This window comes from Choloepus didactylus, chromosome 8 (genome assembly GCF_015220235.1).
Source record: "Choloepus didactylus isolate mChoDid1 chromosome 8, mChoDid1.pri, whole genome shotgun sequence".
NCBI lineage: Eukaryota > Metazoa > Chordata > Mammalia > Pilosa > Megalonychidae > Choloepus > Choloepus didactylus.
Window position 1 is genome coordinate 121,089,216 of NC_051314.1, and position 21,181 is coordinate 121,110,396.

At 36.6% G+C, this 21,181-nt stretch overlaps 1 protein-coding gene across 2 annotated transcripts in view; it reads left to right on the forward strand.

Annotated features, from left to right (window-relative positions):
• Nucleotides 1–21,181, forward strand: part of LRP6 (LDL receptor related protein 6) — a 219,998-nt gene that overhangs the window by 115,695 nt on the left and 83,122 nt on the right. For both annotated transcript variants that reach the window (XM_037845616.1, XM_037845617.1), the window contains 4 exons: nt 68–264; nt 2,031–2,162; nt 5,160–5,556; nt 6,446–6,617. In XM_037845616.1, coding sequence (XP_037701544.1) covers nt 68–264; nt 2,031–2,162; nt 5,160–5,556; nt 6,446–6,617 — 898 coding nt within the window. The remainder of the gene's footprint in view (nt 1–67; nt 265–2,030; nt 2,163–5,159; nt 5,557–6,445; nt 6,618–21,181) is intronic.

A 21,181-nucleotide genomic window follows, 5' to 3' on the forward strand; every position in this document is an offset into this window, starting at 1 on the left:
TGGGCATAATGAAGTTAAAATAAAACAAAAATTAGAAATGTTTGAGTTTTTCTCTTTGTGTTAATAGGCAGGCAGTGGTTAAAGGTTCCCTTCCACATCCTTTTGCCTTGACATTGTTTGAGGATACATTGTACTGGACTGACTGGAATACACACTCCATTTTGGCTTGCAACAAGTACACTGGCGAAGGTCTGCGTGAAATCCATTCTAACATCTTCTCTCCCATGGATATACATGCCTTCAGCCAACAGAGGCAGCCAAATGGTAAGTGATCTTGATTTTTCAATTGCAAGTTGGAACAGTTTTGTAGCACTCTGATGTCTGGCTTTAGTAAGGAGCCTGAGGAGGGAGGAAATATAAAAGGGAAAATATAAAAACATAATTCAGGATAACTATCAATTCAGGTTAAGTCCTAAAGCATTTTTAGCTTTATATTTATTACTGTAGACTAACCTTAGCCCTTTGTTTGGAGGGTCAGGTATAGAGGTGGAGAGGAAAGAAAGAAAATTTAAAAATTGAGATAACTCATGATGTGCTTGTACACGAATGGATTTCTTGCTCATATTGTTTCTCTCCATTGTATGTTTGTGTACATGTGAATGTGTCTTAAAAACAAAAACAAACTTTTTTTGAATGGATACCTCATTAATCTAGATGGTGGATTTAAATGCCTCGGCCTACTGAATAAAATACCTGGTTAAAGTTTTCTTTGTGCAGTTTCTTGGTTTTGATTCTATTTGGTCAACCTTTAGTTATATTTACAATGCCTTGGGCTGTAACTGTTGATAAAACAGAACAAAGAGAGAACTGGAATTAGGTTTAAAAGAAGTATAAGAATATTAAGTGTTTGGTGCTTGATTTGTGTGCAAATAAATGTGTGACGTGTCAGAGTGTATTTTAAATTGAGTTTCATAGCCAAAAACAAAAGGTTTTTGGATTATGCATGGCTTCGTATTGCTGCTTCCATTTAGGGGGAGATAGTCAAATGTTGAATGTGTTGTATTGGAATCTGGTGATCACGAAGCCCGTGAAAATGTTTTGTCACTCTTGTGTAAAAAAAGAAAATGTTCATTCACTCACATGAATTTTTTATTCTCATTGTTAGTGTTCAGATATGGGGAGGACATGTCCTGTTTTTTTTTTTTTTCTGATGGCATTGTTGATCTTTTATGTTTTACAGTTTGAGAATTTGCAATGTCTTTTATATTGCACTCTTTTATATTATTCCATTGGTCTCCATCTTATGTCAGTCTATTCTATGAATATTAATTGCCCCTTTGTCCAAATTTTCATCATTTCTATAAGTTTGCTGATTAGTTTTCCCTGCTTCCCAGTTTTCCCCCTTTTAGTCCAGTCTGCTTATCCCTTCCATGTTAATCTTTCCAAAACATGATTTTTCAGCACTCTAGTTACTTTGCTTGGCTTTCCGTGCCTTCCACCATAGTTTGTATCCATTCTCTGTGCTTATTCAACTTTAATTTCTATTAGTCAGCAGAAACCTTAACTACCAGTTAGACTCTTCAGCTTATTATCGCACCCATTGTACATCCTCCAAGCTTTTATTCATAAGGTTTTACTGCTCTTGAAATGTCCTGTCTCCTTCTTGTCTTTCAAAACTCCTGTCATGTCCTATCCTCCGTGAAGCCCTTCTTCGATTCTGCAGTCCTCAGTGATGTATTTCTCATTTGACTGTTTTAGTAGTGTGTAAAGATATTTGTGCAAGATAGCATTTAGTTTTTGTTTTGTATTGTTTTTTGGTTTTATTTTAAATTTAGGCTTACTGACTATAGGTTGCAAGCTCTTTTAGGGCAGGTACCTCCTGCTTTACTTGTGTACCTTTTGGATACAAAATGTTAAAGTAAGTTCTGATTAATTCCCTTCCTTGTAGATGGTCTGTTAGTCAAGCACTTGGATGACGTTTGGTAATAATTTGGTTTATTGCAATTGCTTATTTTATGGTTGTTATTTTATGGAGTGAGGGAGGTCATTCATAATCATTGGTATTAATCAATGTGATTTATATTTGACAGCTACAAGCCCATGTGGAATTGATAATGGTGGTTGTTCCCACTTGTGTTTGATGTCTCCAGTCAAACCTTTTTATCAGTGTGCTTGCCCAACTGGGGTCAAACTTCTGGAGAATGGAAAAACCTGCAGAGATGGTAAGAAGATGGTATCCAAGAAGGAAAAGTTTTAGATAGCAATTGGGAGTCTATGTAATTTATTTTATTTCTTTATGATAAGCCCTATAAGTTACAGTGCTTTGGGAGACAAGCCACTTAATCTCAGTCTTCACAAATGGTTTTATAAAAGAGGTGTTTTGTGTTTTATGATATCACTTGAATGCTTTTGTATAAACTATTTTAGTATTTTAAGTAACATGTTATTAAATGCCATGTCTTTTCTCTATCAAATCTTGTAATCATTGATACCAGAATTGATTCCTGTGGAAATGAATATTATTTTCCATAAAGAATGCATTTTTAATAGTAGGTAGCATTTGTAAATAAAGAACCTCTGTGCAAGGCAAAAATGTTAAACTTTTGGCTACAAAGAATATCATGGTATAGATAGATTTTCTAAAAAGTTCCTGAAGGATATTTTTTTCATTATCTTTTAGCAACAGGTAAATGCTTTCAGAAGAAGTAAAGAATTCCATGTTTTCCAGTTTAAAGCCTCTTTTTATGCTTAAAAACCACATGACACCTCTTCTCTGTACTCTCTTAATTTCTTAGAGAGAGAGGGCTTGGAGAAGTATACTGATTTAAGATATTTCAAGGGATTTCTGATTTGAGAGAACATAGTACTTCTCCCTCCCTCTCTTTTTTTTCTCTTTTTCTTTTTAATGAGAATGTTGTTCATTCTTACTATGGATCACCATCTGGTTTTCTGATCACTAGCAAGATCTGATAGAAAATTGTTGTATTTAGCAGAGGCTTCTTTCTGTAATTCTGAAAAGCAGAAGCCTTTATTTAGGAGTGTGTTAGAAGGTTCCTGGCAAGAAGGTTAGGGAGTCAGAGAGATGGAATTGAATCCATGTACAGGATTTTTGTCATGACTTGGCATTGATAAATTATCCTCATAGTCATAGGTGATGCTGGCTGACTCTTGTTAGACAGTTTCCATGGTAAACAATAATTTGGTTTCAGTTTAAAACAAAAGATTTTTGTAATGTTGCTTTTTTGTTTAAAAATGTAGTCTGATTTTAAAAGAGGATTTATTTTAGCAGTAGCGGTCTGTTCACTCCTTTGTAGCAATACAAATGTATACGTTTTACCAGTTTTTTGAATTTCAGATATGCGTTTGGCATGTAGTAGCTGTAAGTTGACTGTAAGTTAACTGTTCTGTTTTGATCGACTTGCTCAAATTAACAGCTAACTTTCTGTGATTTCTTTGCAAAGTTTTGGGCTAGTTCCTTTTGGAATTTAACGGGGGCAGTGAATTTTATGAAGTGATTCCTGCTTGGTATTTGCTATGGTATTCTGGGCTGTAGTTTATTTATAAATCAGTCCTAGTGTCAAAAAGCTGACGTTGAGAGACATCACTCCTCTTCTCAGTTTTGTCCGCTATACTTCTAGATTAATGCTTGAAGTTTATATGCCAGTATTTTCTTTTGGACTCATTTCTTGGGTTAGGAAACTTCTTTCTCTTACATTTGTCAGTCTGCTTGCTATCTTTTATTAGCCAATTATGGTTTAGAAGCTTCTTTTGCTGTTGGCTTACTTGAACGTTAAAAATCAGGAGAAAAAAAAAAAAACCCACCAAAACTGTTGAGCTTAATATCCTTACTCTCAGCTATATTTTTATTGAATCCTAGTTGGGGTTCAAAATATTTCATAAATAAAGCTGATTTAAAACTCAGTGAAGTGAAAATTTTGAAGTCTTTATTTTCTAATAATATATCACCTAGTATTTACTGAGAATTTCTATTCTGAGATTCAGGGCACCTTTCTGAGTTATCTCCTTTAATCCTATGAGGTATCGATGAGGAAACTAAGCTTAAAAAGAGTAGGTGTGTTGCCTAAATTTGTATAGCTATTTGAATCCAGTTCTGTTGGATCCCCAATTCTTAATTTTAACCACTGTGTTATGTTTATCTGGTTTCCTCTCTCCACCTACTGCTATTTCCTTCTCCATAGCCTCCTTTGTCCTTAATCCTCACTTCCTTTTTTATAAAACAGCTTTATTGATGTATAATTTACATACCATAAAATTCTCCCATTTTAAGTGTACAATTCAATGATTTTTAGCAGATTTACAGAGCTGTGCAAGTATGACCACAGTCCAATTTTAGAACATTCTCGTCAGGATCTTCACACTATATTGGACTACCCAGAAGGAAATAACCTGAAACTGTTGAACTGCAACCCAGTAACCTTGATTCTTGAAGACGATTTTATATCTGTTTAGCTTATGTGGTGTGACTATGTGATTGTGAAAACCTTGTGGCTCACACTCCCTTTATCCAGTGTATGGACAGATGAGTAGAAAAATGGGGACAAAAATTAAAAGAATAATACGGGGGATGGGGTGAATGGGATGTTTTGGGTGTTCTTTTTTACTTTTATTTTTTATTCTTATTTTTATTCTTTCTGGTATGAAAATGTTCAAAAATTGATTTTGGTGATGAATGCACATCTGTATGATGGTACTGTGAGCAATTGATTGTACACTTTCAATGATTGTATGGTGTGTGAATATAACTCGATAAAATTGAATTAACAAAAAAGATTATGTGCTCTCAAGATGAGAAAAAGAAATCTTCACAGTAGGTTTCTTTACTTTTAAAAATATACTTCTTGAACAGGAGGTCTATATCCTGTGTTTCTTTCTGCCTTTTAATAATACTCAGCTACTTAGCTTCTTAGCCATTATTCATTGTACCTTTAAATAGCTGTTATTAATTCCAGGGGCTATGTAATTAATGAAACCAGAAAGTTGTTCAAAACTTGGCTTTGTTGAGCTCAGCCATTATACAACTTGTTCTCATAATGAACTATTCCTATTTCAGTGCATTATTTTCTACCCTAAGTAGATCTAATGTAATTTTATACTCATTATCAGTATAAACCTGAAGAGGTCTTGTGTTGTTTATTTAGAGTGGCTAAATTTTGCTTGCAGGTTTTGAATGATTTCTTCATTTCATTTGGTTGCTCTAGGTGCCACTGAATTATTGCTTTTAGCTCGAAGGACAGATTTGAGACGCATTTCTTTGGATACACCAGATTTTACAGACATTGTTCTGCAATTGGAAGACATCCGTCATGCCATCGCCATAGATTACGATCCTGTGGAAGGCTATATTTACTGGACTGATGATGAAGTAAGGGCCATACGCCGCTCATTCATAGATGGATCTGGCAGTCAGTTTGTGGTCACTGCTCAAATTGCACATCCTGATGGTATTGCTGTTGACTGGGTTGCCCGAAATCTTTATTGGACAGACACTGGCACTGACCGGATAGAAGTGACACGACTCAATGGGACCATGAGGAAGATCTTGATTTCAGAGGACTTAGAGGAACCCCGGGCTATTGTGTTAGACCCCATGATTGGGTAAGAAGCTCTCTGATGCTAGTAAATTCTGTCTAGTGTTTCTGTTTTCTATAGGTCCTTAAAAACATTGACAAAGACAAGATGAAATATATGATGGTTTCTAATAAACATCTCTTTAATGGCTGTCCATTTTTTTAGAATATGGTGACTGAATAAAATTTCAAGCTAAAGAATTGATAGGTTTTTTTTCCTTGAATGTTTTGAGTACCTTTTCTGAATTAAATCCTTGCTTGCTGACTTTCAGTGTTGGCTGCAGGTTTTGCCGAGGTTGCAACACGACTGAAAAATATGGAAAGAAATTGTTTTCAGAACTCTTTCTCTTTCCTTAGAAGTTTTAATTTCATCCCATTTTCAGTGTTTCTAAGATGATATGGTAAAGAATATATCTTACTTTATGTTTCTCCAGATGCATGGATGATTTTTTTCCCTTGGTTATTAAGGTCAATTAAAAATATAAATTATCTTGAAGGATCAGAAAATTTGTTTACATAGATTAAATTAATATTATGTGTTTATTACTTAACCTGGAAATGATTTGCAAAACTTTGCCAGGCTGTACAGGTTTACTCCTAGTCCATGATTCCATGATCCTTTTTTTTTTTTTTTTTTTTTTTTTTTTTTTTTTTTTTTTTTTGACTAACCATACCACCGCAGGGTGCTTTCTACATACTCACCAGTGTTTTCTGTTACTATGAGATTTATTCTAAGGACCAACATACTCTTGGTATACTTAAGTGTCCTATTTTTTTTTTTTTTTTTTTTTTTTTTAATCTTTTATGGTGTTAACTGATCATACCAGTGTAATATGGGGGGTGGATTTCATCTTTAGAATATCTGGAAGTTGCATTTTATTATCTATTTTTAGCTCATTTTCTGTATACTTCTATAGGTACATGTATTGGACTGACTGGGGAGAAATCCCGAAAATTGAGCGAGCAGCTCTGGATGGTTCTGACAGAGTAGTGTTGGTTAACACTTCTCTTGGTTGGCCAAATGGTTTAGCCTTGGATTACGATGAAGGCAAAATATACTGGGGAGATGCCAAAACAGACAAAATTGAGGTTTGTTTCTTGCTTTCTTGTTTTAAAACCAGTTTTATAACGGTTTTTGAATTGATAGTTATTTTATGCAGATATTCTTGTTTCTTTACAGTTGTCTGGTATATCAGAGGTATCTTTTTACAGAAATTTTACTCAACCTTCAGAATTCTAGAGATAATATATTCTCCTTCATGTACTCCAGGATTTCTGATTTATGTTGACATAAAAAGTGGGTGTTCTCCTATTGCTAGTCTTTAAAGCTTATGTGAATAATTTTCCTCATTTTGGGAAGCACCATTGTCTGAATTTCCTAGGAGTGGTTTCTGCACACATCAAATATTATATAAAATGTATACTGGAAGAGCTGGCAGACTTAAGTCCGGAAAACAAAACCTGTACACATATATAGTTTTTTGTTGTTATTGGTGGTGGTGATAGGGTGGAATATATTAGAGATTAAGATGATCACTTGAAAATAATTTTCAAATTGATACATGAGCTGTGCGTGAGAAGGAATAATTAGCCAAAGCCTGGGAAAAAAATATTTACCAAATGGTAGAATTAAGTTTTTTGCAATTAAAAAGAATAGAATTGCAATGAAAATAATCAGTGCTGAATATTTTATCACAATGTTTTGTAAATGCTGTATATCCTTAGTATGAAGTTTACACAGATTAATTCACAAGTTTGAATCAGGGCCATGCTGGAGGTCTCAAGGATCACATTGCTTAAAACAGTTTGGGTTGCAATTTTCCTTTGAGGATTGTGAGATTTCTAATTTAAGGAATGGCTTTGAGTGGCTGATTGATTAACTAATGGACAGGTAATGTGGACTCTGGAGCAGTTATTTTAGAAAGGTAATTTCAAGGAGTGCCAGTTACTCTGAGGGCATAATGAATTGGAGGGCCTTTCTTTCCAGAATGGAAACTTGGAATAGAAGAAAACCATTAGTATTCTACCAGGCTCAGACACTGAAAACTTCATCTCTTATTCTTGCAGCTGGTTTCCATTAATAGAAAATTTTACATAGTCTTGACCATATAAATTCTCTCCCTGTTGTGTTTTTAAAAATTGAAGTTAGTGTTTGCATTTTTTTAAAAATTTTATTTCGAAATAAATCCAAACTTACAGGAACAGTTGCAAAAACAATACAAACCCCATACACAGAACTCCAGCATATCCTGACCCCCCTCCCCCGATACCCCATCCACCAACTTTAACATCCTGTCACACCACCATTTCTTTCTTTCCCTCCCTCCCTATCATCCATCATCTATTGCTCTGTCTTCTGAACATATGAGAGCAAGCTGCACACATCCTTGAACAAACAGTATAATTCACATACACATTTTCCGTGAACAAGAACATTCTTTTATGCAATCCCATGAAGCGCAGCTAAGAAGTTCAAGAAATTCAACATTGATACAAAGCTTACATTCTATATTTACTTTTTTTTTTCTTATGTGCTGTCTGTGTCCCTTTGAGCCTCCTCTCCTCCATCCTCAGATCCCATCCAGGATCATCCTTGGTATTTAATTGCCATCTATTTAGACTTTTTTTTTTTTTCCAATTGTGGAAGCATATATATACAGCCTAAATCTTCCCATTCCAACCCCTCCCTAGCATTCCATTAGTGGGATTAATCATATTTAGAATGTTGCAATGCTGTCACCTTCCCACCATCCATTACTAGAGATTTCCCTTCACCCCAAACAGAAACCCTACACTCATTTCTTAACTCCTCATTGCCCCTTCCCCCACTTCTCGTAACCCATACTCTACTTTTCATCTCTATGGTCTTATTCTCTGATACTTTCTTTGTGTTTACTGTGGGGCTTAAATTTAACCTCTTACCTCTTAAATCTATAACAATCTTGTTTTTCTTTGTTACCAACTTAGCTTCAATAGGACATATAAACTATGTTCCTATACTCCTTCATTCCCTCACATTTTTGTAGTTCTTGTCAAAAATTACATATTTTGCATTGAGTCCAAAACCACTGATTTATCATTACAGTTTATGTATTTTAGATCCTGTAGGAAGTAAATAGTGGAGTTACAAATAAAAAATACAGTAGTATTGGTATTTATATGTGATCTTTACTGGAAATCTTTATTTCTTCATGTAGCTTCAGTCAGTTGTTTAGTGTCCCTTCCTTTCAGCCTGCTCAGCTCCCTTTAGCATTTCTTACGGGAGTGATCTACTGGTGATGAAGTCCCTCAGTTTTTGATTATCCGGGAATGTTTTCATCTCCCCTTCATTTTTACCCTCCAGGTGTTTGTGAATTCTCTAAGTCTCTGATGGTTATTGACTTCTATTTGTATTCCATTGTGGTCAGAGAATGTGCTTTGAACAAATTCAAATTTTTTTTTTTTTTTTTAATTTATTGAGGCTTGTTTTATGTCCCAGCATACGGTCCATTCTGGAGAAAGATCCGTGATCACTAGAGAAGAGTGTGTGTCCTGGTGACCTGGGATGTAATGTTCTATATATGTCTGTTAAATTTTTCTTTATCTCTTTCTCCTTTCTTTGTTTCTCTGTTGGTAGGGCTCTCTTTAGTATCTGAAGTAGGGCAGGTCTTTTATTAGCACAATCTCTCAGCATTTGTTTGTGAAAAATTTAAGCTCTCTCAAATTTGAAAGAGAGTTTTCTGGATAGAGTATTCTTGGTTGGAAATTTTTCTCTCAGAATTTTAAATATATCATGCCACTGCCTTCTCAGCTCCATGGTGGCCGCTGTTTAGTCACTACTTAGTCTTATGTTGTTTCTTTTGTATGTGGTGAATTGCTTTTCTCTTGCTGCTTTCAGAACTTGCTCCTTCTTTTCAGTATTTGAGAGTCTGATCAGAATATGTCTTGGAGTGGGTTTATTTGGCTTTATTCTATTTAGAGTTCGCTGGGCATTTATGCTTTGTATATTTCTATTGTGTAGAAGGTTTGGGAAGTTTTCCCCAACAATTTCTTTGAGTATGCTTTCTTGACCTTTACCTTTCTCTTCCCCTGTGGGACACCAATGAATCTTAAATTTGGACATTGTATTTTATCTATCGTATCCCTGAGATCCATTTCAATTTGTTCGATTTTTTTCCCCAGTCTTTCTCTTGTTCTTTCATTTTCCATTCTGTGGTCCCCGAGGACACTGAGTTGTTGTTCAACTTCCTCTAATCTTGTATTATGAGTATCCAGAGTCTTTTTAATTTGGCCAACAGTTTTTTTTATTTCCATAAAATCTTCTGTTATTTTATTTGCTCTTGCAATTTCTTCTTTATGCTCTTCTAGGGTCTTCTTTATGTCCTTTGTATCCTGTGCCATGCTCTCGTTGTTTGTCTTTAGTTCTTTGATTAATTTTGCCAAGTACTATGTCTCTTCTGATGTTTTGATTTGGGTGTTTGGGTTTGGGGTTTCCATATCGTCTGGTTTATCATATGCTTTAAGATTTTCTGTTGTTTTTGGCCTCTTGGCATTTGCTTTACTTGTTAGGGTTCTTACAGCTTATAAAAAATACCAATCTCTAATTTGTCACATCTACAGCTCGGTGGCGTATGCTTTCTCTAACTAACCAGCAGATGGTGTCCGCGAGTCACTTATTCTCCTCAAGTCAGTTCTCTCCAACTTTGTCTTTGTGGTGTTTGGGGATCTGGTTCTTGTGGGGTTCAATTGGTGCATTAAGTTTGGATGTGTTGTTGGTGCTGTCCGCCCTGAATGTGGAGTGTGTGACTTGGGGGTTAGGGAGGCAGGGCATCTTTAATAATCAAACCTCCCAGGTGTTCCCGGAGATTTAAGGCTGTTGGAATAGTCTAAGCCTTCATTTCAGTCTTGCCACAGATTGTCTCGCCGCTGACCCACAAGTCCTTGGTATTGGCGTAGGGTCCCTGGGATTTCCGAGTGGGTCCCCCTTCTCAGCCGTGCTCTTCCAGGACCTCTGCTGAGAGAAGGCTGTGCCACATCACAAGTGCACACCAGCCCTCCAGGGAAGCTCTGGGCCACCAGGCCATGCAGTGGTGTTCCCAGTCTGCTGTGAAGATGGTTGAATGGGGCATGTTAATTTCCCCCTTTTCGCACAGTTCCGCCTTCTGAGCTCCAGGACAATTAGCTGTGGGTGCACTAAAGGCCAGTGCCCATGGCTGATATTGTGACATATGTGTGGTGCTGTGGGAAACACTGCCTGTCACACTGGGTTTCATGGCGCGGCTCTGGGATGTGGGTCCGGCCCTGACAGGAGCTTTCCCAGGCCACTGGGGAGATGGCTGCAAGGGTTTCTTTCTCCTTTTGGCTCTCCTCTGCCCCTTTGGCCCCGAGACAATCAGCAGTGGGTGTGGGAAGGGCTGTCCTCCACGCCAGACACTGAGGCATTGGTACAGCCCGCTCCTGCTATGCTTTACTGTGCAGTTCTTCCGATTGTATCCATAGCCACTCCCGGGGTTTTTTTTTTTTTTTTTTTTTTAAGAATTAGTCCATCTCCAAACGCCAACCCATGGCTTCCCCACACTGCAGCGTGGATGCCGGACTTTCAGCCATCTCACTCACTCATTTCAGAATGCAGAGTCCCAGTTTCACCAAATACATGGTCCCTTTGGATTTAGCAGACCTTGTCCAGCTGGTGCATCGCTGGAACTGGTGATCTGGGTGACTTTCTGTGTTTTTTCTAGTATTTTTCATGGATGTGTTTTTTTGCCCTGTCTCGCCTAGCTGCTGTCTTAGGTTCCTCAGTGTTTGCATTTTTAACGGCTAGAGTGCACTGCTAATGAGACGAGGGTTTTTGATTCACTTTTCAGACAGGCTGTTAGGTCTGCTTGAGTACAGATTGCCCATCTGATCTCAACTAGTCCATAATTTTTGTTGTTGACCAGCCGTGGACAATCCTTGAGTATAGAGGTATTACTACTCCTGGAAAAACTGTTTAAAGCCCAGGTGTCCTGGTGGAAGAATTATCTGTAGTCATAAAATCTATATACAGGAAGAGCACCTGATTTATTATGTAGAGACTTTTTAAAGTTCCATATTTGGTTTTGTCTCATTTAGCTTACTATGACTGACTAGTTTGAAAAAACAAACTGGCAGTTTTTTTCAAGCCTTATTTTCCCCACCTCAGATCTCTTTTAATGCATTAGTTATAGAAATTTATTCATAATCACAAATAGTTTAGGAAGGATTCAGATAAAGAATTGAAAATTTGGGGAGGCTCTGAGGGACAGTGTTTAAGAATAATAATGAAGAGGCATTGTATAACAACGTGATTTGGACAAAACAATTTATTTTCTTAGCTTGCAGTGAGTGCAGTAGATCTTAACGTTAGTATTTCTTCCGGACTCTTTTTGGTCTTCTTGAACTGTTCATGTGTATGCAAAGATGTCATTTGCTTCCTTACTTGCTTCCTTCTTGAGTGGTACCAGCATGCTTAATCCTGCCTTTCAGATCCATCTCTCTCCGTTCTAGGTTTGCTGGTGTACAGTTGATGTTTGTGTTTAGTCCTCATTTTGACAGATTTGGTGTTACTGGTGTAAGTCATGGCCAGAGCTTTTAGTAATGATAAATCTCCTACCAGTTTCATTTGCGTTATGGCTGTGGCACTTAAAGAGTAAGAAATGGGTGAGGGGAGGAAGGGTTATATGCGTCGATCAGAATAACCTCAGGAGATTATTAAAATTGTACACAAAAGATCCTCATTTATTTTTTCTCTGGAGATTCTGATGAAGTTTCCCTAGTTGGGCTTAAGTACTTTTGCCATTTTCTTTTCATAGACCTATCTGGAAATAGGGGGAGTAGAAATTGTTACTTATCCCCTTTTTATTTGTGATGATGTGCAAAATTGCTGGTACATGGCAAATTAAGGAAAGAATTCATCGCAATTAATCTTGCATTATTCTGGGAGAAGAACTGTTAGTCTCTCTTTCTGAGACTAGTAGTGATAATAGGAACACATGCCACTGCCATTTTTTTTTTAATCTCATCTTACTTGATAGTAGACGTATCAAATTATGATTGTGACAGCTCTGTGGCATTAAACTGCCCTCTGTGTTTATAGTATATTTGGGAAGAAAAGAGAGCTATTTGGTAGATGACTATGTAACAACATAAAACATAGTAAACTGTTGTGTTTTGAGTGGATTTGATGGGAAGCGCTCAGAATGTTCTTTCAACTTATGTTATCTGCTGCCTCAGTGGAGATTGTTTAGATCAGCTTCTCACTTCCTTTTTGTAAGTGGTGATGTGGTCAGATGCTGGCTATATTGTGGTGCTGGGTCTAAGAATTAGGGGAACCAGGGAAAAGGATTGGGGAGCTCTGGGTTTCAGATTCAAGTTGTATTGTACAGGGTTGCAAAAGAGAACCATTAGGTTTACCTCAAGTTTATAACCAGCTTCTGGAAAGAGGAGTGGGACACAAGATATAGCTAATGATGTCACCTTTAAAGAAATGATGGCAGTTGTGGTAATGGCTACTGCTGTAATACAGAATGTGTCTATAAGGATATGTTTTCCTACTTGTCCAATCTGATGGTGCCCACTTACCTGGAGGTCTTATTTAAAGTATACTTACTGGTACTCATTTATGGCTCTTCATTATGTTGAAATGATTTTTCCACCTTTTATGAACAAGCGTTCTAGTTTACATGTCCGTACTGTGCTCTTCCTCCCCTCCAGTTTTTGTTTTAGTGTTGTGGGAACTCCTTATTATAATACTAAAGCAGTCACATAGAGGATAATTTCCATATTCCTAGTAGGAGAAGCATCAAAAAAGCCATTATTTCTATTTTATATGCAGTAGGCAGAAGCAGATTGTGCCATAACAATATTCTCATTTTTCTTGGTCAGGTTTCATTGCCAAAAATATCTTTTGTACTTAGCACCTGTAGTATTGCTTATCAATAAAGAAGGCATATAATCAACAGTTTATAAGTATAAAGTATTTTCTTGCCATAATATGTTAGAAGTCTATCATTAGTTTGTATTTGTTTATTTGAGGATGGTTTTCTCATTAGCTATCAGTTTGGCTGACAAAATTAAAGTGTTTCGAATCACTGGTTTTACTGAAAATTGTTATCATAGCTAAATTTTTCTCATAATTTAATCTCTCCTTATAAACTTTTTCCTTTGTCATTTCTAACAAATGCAGCAACACCTGTTAGTTATATGTAAGGGATATGGACTTGTTTTAAATCTCTTTTATTGTAAATTTCCCTACTTTAGAGGAAATAGTGTCCCTAGGAGTTCTGTCCAAATCTAATTACACCTGGCACAACTTTGTTAGGAGACAGAAATGAAGATTATTAGAATCTTAGGACCAAGAAATTTTGAATAAAGAGGATATTATTGTATATAGTGAATGCTGAACACTTGGCATTTGGTGAATGTTCTATTTCATATTTTAAGCCTGAAATTGCAGGGCTACATTTTCCTCTGATGATAGCTTCCTCTATTTTATCAATACCCTAATAAGGAAATTTGTTTCCCGAGTATTCAGATTTCTTTTTAAAGGAATTTCTTTGTCTGGCATCTTTAGCCTGTGTGTTGTGAAAGTCTGTTAAAACACACAAGGATCCGTTGATGATTTTTCTTACTGTTGGTTTCTAAGAGTAATTCCTTCTTGGAAATTAGAATAATATAATCATCTTTTGTTGAGATAAATCCCTTCTGGTTATATGACAAGTATTGCTTTTGACTTTGCCAGTTTATAACATTCAATGCTTATTAAAATTGATTGTACTTCAGTTTTAGAGAAATATTCAAGATAGTGAACTTAAATACCTGAATTTTGCCCATTTTTACTACTTACCACTGTATAGGAATGTGTGTGAATATATGTATATATTCTGCTGCCACCTCACACCCCAAATATTCTTGACGTATAGTCACAGAAGATTGATATGATAAATTCCATTATTAGCTACCTCTGCTCAATGGAATAATTGAATTTTGGGCCTATATCCATTGAGTTACTAACATGGTTCTGTTCTAGTATATCATCTTGCATCTGTTTGGGATGAATCTTATGAAAATATATTTATGAGCTCATATAATTAATATAGCCCCGCTTAAGATTTTTTTGTTTGTGTCTGTTGTTTATTTTTGTTTTTGGATTGACTCTTAATGATTTGATTTTTATACTTGGTGGGGATTTATAATACTACTTCTATGTTTTATTATTGTTGTTCTTAAATAGGAGGAAAAAACAAACTTATGTGCCACAATAGATTTCATTAGTTTGCAGATAGTAAGTAAACATCCTTCATGGATTTTCAAAGTGTTGTTGTCTTTGAATAAAAGTAAGCTGTTTCCAGATCTCATGAAATGTGCCATTATATTTTGGATAGTGCCACATACTCATGTAAACATTTTGTGGTGGTGGTTCTTTCTATCCCCAGTTTCTCTTCCTAAAAATTTAGCAGTGCTTGCTGCTTTTTACTTAATTACCCTGTTTGTTTGCCCTAGGTCATGCAGCTTTATATTTAGGAAAAATAAAACATAGTAAAATTCAAGTTTTCTGATTCCTAATACTCTACTTTTTGTATTGGGCTCTACTGCCTGTTTTTTAGACTATTCATTTTTTTTTTTAATTTTTATTTTGAAATAATTTCAAACATATAGGACAGTTGCAAATACAATACAAACCCTATACAGAGAACTCTAACCTCCCCATCCCCAGATATCTGTATCTACCAATTTTACATTTTGCTACCTTTGCAGTACCTTTCTTTCTCTTCCCTCCCTCCCTCCCTTTCTTCCTTCCTTCCTCCCTCCCTCCTTCCCCCTCCCTCCCCCCTCTTTCTTGCAACTGTATCTGTTATCTTTCTATCAATTATCTTTCTATCCATTTATCATCTTCTGAACATCTGAGAGCAGGTTGCATATATCATACTCAACACTTCCATGTACATTTCCTACAATCAAGGATATTCACTTATGTCATTAACTTAACTGCAGTTAATTCAAGAAAATTAATAAGGCTATAAAGCTTAAATTCTATATTCCAGTTTTTCCTTATGCCCCCTTTGAGCTTTCCTCCTCCATTCTTAGATCCACTCCAGTATCATATATTGCATTGATTGACATTAACTCTTAATTAACTTTTTTTTTAAAAAATGAAGTATATCAAAAAAAAATTTTTTAAAGAAAGATATACAGTAAAAAAAATTTCAAAAAAACCATACTGAGGGGGCAAGAAAAAGACAACTAGCCTAAAATAACTACTTTACTTCCAACATATTCCTACTCTACTCCAAGAAAATAACCTAATATAGCAACATTTCTGTGAACTTGTTCCTACTATACCCATCAGAAATTAACAAACCATAGTCATTCCTGAGCATTCCCAGAATGTTAAATTTACCCATGATAGCTTATCTGTTCTTATTGGGTTATCGTTGCCCCTCCATTAGTTGCTCTCTATCGCTAGTTCCCCTACATTCTACATTATAAACCATTTATTTTAGGAGTGTGTTGTTTAACCTCCAGGTGTTAGTGAATTTTCTAAGTCTCTGATGGTTATTGACTTCTAATTGTATTCCGTTGTGGTCAGAGAATGTGCTTTGAATAATTTCAATTTTTTAAAATTTATTGAGGTCTGTTTTATGTCCCAACATATGGTCTATTCTGGAGAAAGTTCCATGATTACTAGAGAAGAATGTGTATCCTGGTGATTCGGGATATGATGTTCTGTATGTGTCTGTTAAATCAAATTCATTTATCCGATTGTTTAGGTTTTCACTTTCCTTATTGGTCTTCTGTCTGGTTGATCTATCTATAGGAGAGAGTGATGTGTTGAAGTCTCCCACAGTTATTGTGGAAACATCCCTTGCATTCTTTAGTTTTGCCAGTGTTTGTCTCATGTATTTTGTGGCGCCATGATTGGGTGCATAAACATTTATGATTGTTATTTCTTCTTGTTGAATTGCCCCTTTTATTAGTATGTAGTGGCCTTCTTTGTCTCTCATAACATCCTTGCATTTAAAGTCTATTTTATCTGAGGTTAATATTGCCACTCTCCTTTCTTTTGGAGTATTTCTGCATGAAATATTTTTTCCATTCTTTCACTTTCAATTTCTTTTGTGTCCCTGTGTCTAAGATGAGTCTCTTGTATGCAGCATATTGATGGTTCATATTTTTTGATCCATTCTGCTGATCTGTATCTTTTAATTGGGGGGTTTAATACATTTACATTCAACATTATTACTGTGAAGGCATTTCTTGAATCAGCCATCCTATCCTTTGGTTTATGTTTGTCAGATATATTTTTTCTCTTTCTCTCTTAATGTCCTTTAATGAACGAATATTGAATCTCGTCAGTACTGAACCTTTCTCCATCTCTCTCTCTCCTTTCTTTGTTTCTCTGTCGGTAGGGCTCCCTTTTGTATCTCAAGAAGGACAGGACTTTTATAAGCAAAATATCTCAGCGTTTGTTTGTCTTGGAAAAATTTAAGCTCTCCCTCAGATTTGAAGGAGAACTTTGATGAATTAAGTATTCTTTTTTGGAAATTTTTCTCTCTCAGAATTTTAAATATGTCATGCCACTGCCTTCTCACCTCCATGGTGGCCGCTGAGTAGTCAGTACTTAGTCTTATGTTGTTTCCTTTGTATGTGGTGAATTGCTTTTCTCTTGCTGCTTTCAGAACTTGCTCCTTCTCTTCAGTGTTTGAGAGTCTGATCAGAATATGTCTTGGAGTGGGTTTATTTGGATTTATTCTATTTGGAGTTTGCTGGCCATTTATGCTATGTGTATTTATATTGTGTAGAAGGTTTGGGAAATTTTCCCCAACAATTTCTTTGAATACACTTTCTAGATGTTTACTCTTTTATTCCCCTTTGGGGACACCAATGGGTCTTATATTTGGATGTTTTATTTTATCTATCATATCCCTGAGGTCCATTTCAATTTTTTTGATTTTTTTCCCTGTTCTTTCTTTTGTTCTTTCATTTTCCATTCTGTGGTCCTTGAGGTCACTGATTCATTGTTCAGCTTCCACTAGTCTTGTACCGTGAGTATCCAGAATCTTTTTAATTTGGTCAACAGTTCCTTTTATTTCCATAAGATCATCTGTTTTTTTAATTTACTCTTGCGATTTCTTCTTTATGTTCTTCTAGGGTCTTCTTCATGTCTTTTATTTCCTGTGCCATGCTCTTCATGTCTTTTATATCCTGTGCCATGCTCTTATTGTTTGTCTTTAGTTCTTTGATTAATTGCTCCAAGTACTGTGTCTCCTCTGATCTTCTGATTTGAGTGTTTGGGTTTGGGTTCTCCATATCATCTGGTTTTACCATATGCTTTAAAATTTTCTGTTGTTTTTGGCCTCTTGGCATTTGCTTTACTTGATAGGGTTCTTTTAGGATATGTAGGATTATTCAAAGATAAATCTCTAATTTCTCAGATCTACAGCTTGGTGGTGTATACTTCCTCTAACCAGATAGCATCCGCGAGTCACCTGTTCCCCTCAAGTCAGTTCCCTCCAACTTTGTCTTTGTGGTGTGTGGGGGTCTGATTCTTGTGGGGTCCAATTGGTGCTCCAAGTTTGGGTGCGTTGTTGATGCTGTCCGCTCTGAATGTGGGGCATGTGTCTTGAGCGGTCAGGGAGGGAGGGCAGCTTTAACAATCAAATCTCCCAGGTGTTCCTGGAGATTTAAGGCTGTTGCAAGAGTCTAAACCTTCATTTCAGTCTTGCCTCAGTTGTCTCTGCTGCTGACCCACAAGTCTTTGGTATTGGCGTGTGGTCCCTGGGATTTCCGTGTGGGTACCTCTTCCAAGCTGTGCCCTTCTAGGGTCTCTGCTGAGGGAAGGGTGTGCTATGTCACAAGTGCGCCGCCATCCCTCAAGGGAAGTTCTGGGCTGGTGGGCCGTTAGGGGTGTTCCCAGCCTGCGGTAAGGATGGCTGTATGGGGTGTGTTAATTTCCCCCTTTTCGCACAGCTCTGCCTTGTCAGCTCCGAGACAATTAGCTGCAGGTGCTCGAAAGGCTGTTGTCCACGCCCGATATTGTGGCGTGTACGTGTGTTGCTGGAAACACTTCCTTTCACACTGGGTTTTTTGGCATGGCTCTGGGCTGTGGTTCCAGCATCAGGCAGGAGCATTCCCAGCCCGCCAGGAAGATGGCTGCAAGGGGCGTGGTTTTTTTCCCCTTTTGGCTAACTTCTGCCTTCTTCGCTCTGAGACAGTTAGCAGTGGGTACATGAAAGGATATCTTCCATGCCAGATATTGAGGCATTCGCATGGCCTGTTTCTGCTGCGCTTTACTATGTGGTTCTCGCTGCTGTATCTGCAGCCACTTTTGTTTTTTTTTTTAAAAAGAGCTAGTCTCCCTCCAAACGCCAACCCTCGGTTTCCCCACACTGCAGTGTGGCTGCTGGACATTAAGCGGCTTACTCATTCATTTCAGAACGCAGACTCCCGGTTTCACCAAATGCACAGTCCCTGTGGATTTAGCAGACCTTGTCCAGCTGTTGCATCGCTGGAAGTGGTGTTCTGGGTCACTTGCTAGCTTTTATCTAGTATTTTTCATGGAGGTGTTGTTTTGCCCTGTCTCTCCTAGCTGCCATCTTAGGTTCTCCTAGACTATTCATTTTTGAATAATTTCAGACTTAAACAAAAAATTTGCAGGAATGTATCTTTCAACTAAGCTTTACTTTGTATAATCATTTTATAATTGTCAACTAGAGGAAATTAACATTGCTATCATTTTCATCATTCCTTCTATATTTATTAATTGGAATTTTACTGTAAGGAAGAGCTGTCGTTTTTTCCTTTATTTATTTATTCATATCACTATAAACTAACAATGGATATTTATTTTGTTTTATGGATTATATTCCATTATTATCATTTTTTTGCACAGATTTTCCTAGTATTGGTTGTCAGGAGCACCTTAAAGTTGGCTATGTCCCTTTCACATGCCGCCATCATTTTTAAAGCACTTTCTTACTTTTCCAGCACAGCAGTATGTTCCAGCTTCATATTTCCTTTGCCCCAACCCTGGAGCCAGCTGTTGCTCCAGGGAGCTCTCTGGTTCCTTTAAATGGAGAATAGCATTTAAAACTAAGATCTGGTCAGAAGTTGTGTTCATTGCTACTGGGATAATCTGCTCTCTAACACTAAGGTATTGCAGTCGATTTTTTTTCCCTACTCAATTCCAAATAAAATTTATTTTTAGTTGTGATTAAAGAGATTGGGAGAGAAGGGGGCAGTTTTCTCTTGTTAACTAGCTAATATTTGAGGGTCCTGGACACTGGGGCTGGTTGGCAGAAGTGTGTCATGAAGCAGTTGAGTATAGTTGACCAAGGTGGTATTGGTATTCTTCATTATGGTGCATTCATTCACAAATCTTTTCTCAATTTTTTAGTTTACTCAAGTAATTCAGGTTTTAGAAAACTTTGGTCACAATAGTAATTCTTAGCTCTATCTATCTGTAAAAGAGCATAGTAATTACAAATGTTTATTTTAAGTAAGACTCCTTACAAAAACATCGTAAAACTGCCTGATGTGACTGCTGTTTTTATTCTTTTCATATTAAAAATCATTTGTATTTGCTCAAACATAATATGTCTTGAACTATGTTAAAAGGCTTTGGATGCAGAACTGTAATTGCCCTTAATATTCTCTTAAGAAGGTGGCATGGCGTTCATTCCTTTGCTTTCTCTATTGGGTCCAAAGCATTTCTCTTTTAATTCTCACCTCACTGAGGTTCTGCATGATTGGAATGTTATTTCCAAGAATATGTATTCTATTTTTTTTAATGCCAGTTCTGTGAAATTATATTTTATACCCAGTGAAGTGGATAAAATACACTTTTATATACCAGTCATAACTATTTGTCTCTCTTGTGCATATATTTTTAATTAACTACTTGTTTTGGATATTGACTTGATGAAACATTAGAAGAGATAATGGTTCATTGTGAGCATTATTTGAGTTTCTCTTCTGGGTTTTTATGGCATTACCGTTCCAGCTCATTTTTTCGGTAGGTGCTTGGTTGTCCTACTGTCATTTATTCCTTGAATGTGTCTAGTCAAGTGAAGTTGCTTAGAATCCACTTCGGTAGTAGACTGGCTGCATTCCAAGATTTCATGAGTAATCCCATCTGGATATTTAATGAGCTGATGAAAGTGCTCAGAAAACCTGGATGTGATGTCTAAAGAAAGTTTGCCATTACCTCCTCTCTGTGGAGATAATGTTTATTATGGTTAACCCATGTCTTTTTCTTCTTCTAGTCTGTATTTGCAATGTGGTTTGCAGTATTTGGGAAAGCTTTAGAATGAGGAACCTTTACCACAGTGTGGTTGAAGCAGCTGCAACCACTGGAGACATTGATTCAGATTTGAAAATAGATTTTAGAAGTGACAGAAGCTTAATTTAAGTTACACTAATTAAACAAACCACTCTGAGGTAACACCTTGGAGTGTACCCCTAAGAGTTGCCAGAAGATTTAATTAATGTCGGCTGAACTTTTAAAGCATGAGGGTGATCTTTTGAAGTCATATAAAATGATTAATTTATTTTCGGTTCCAGAATGTAAAAGCAAGCTTTACCAGGATTTATGGTATTATTTTGAATATATGGAGGCTTAAAACCATATTTACAAACCTGGGTATGAGAAATGTAAT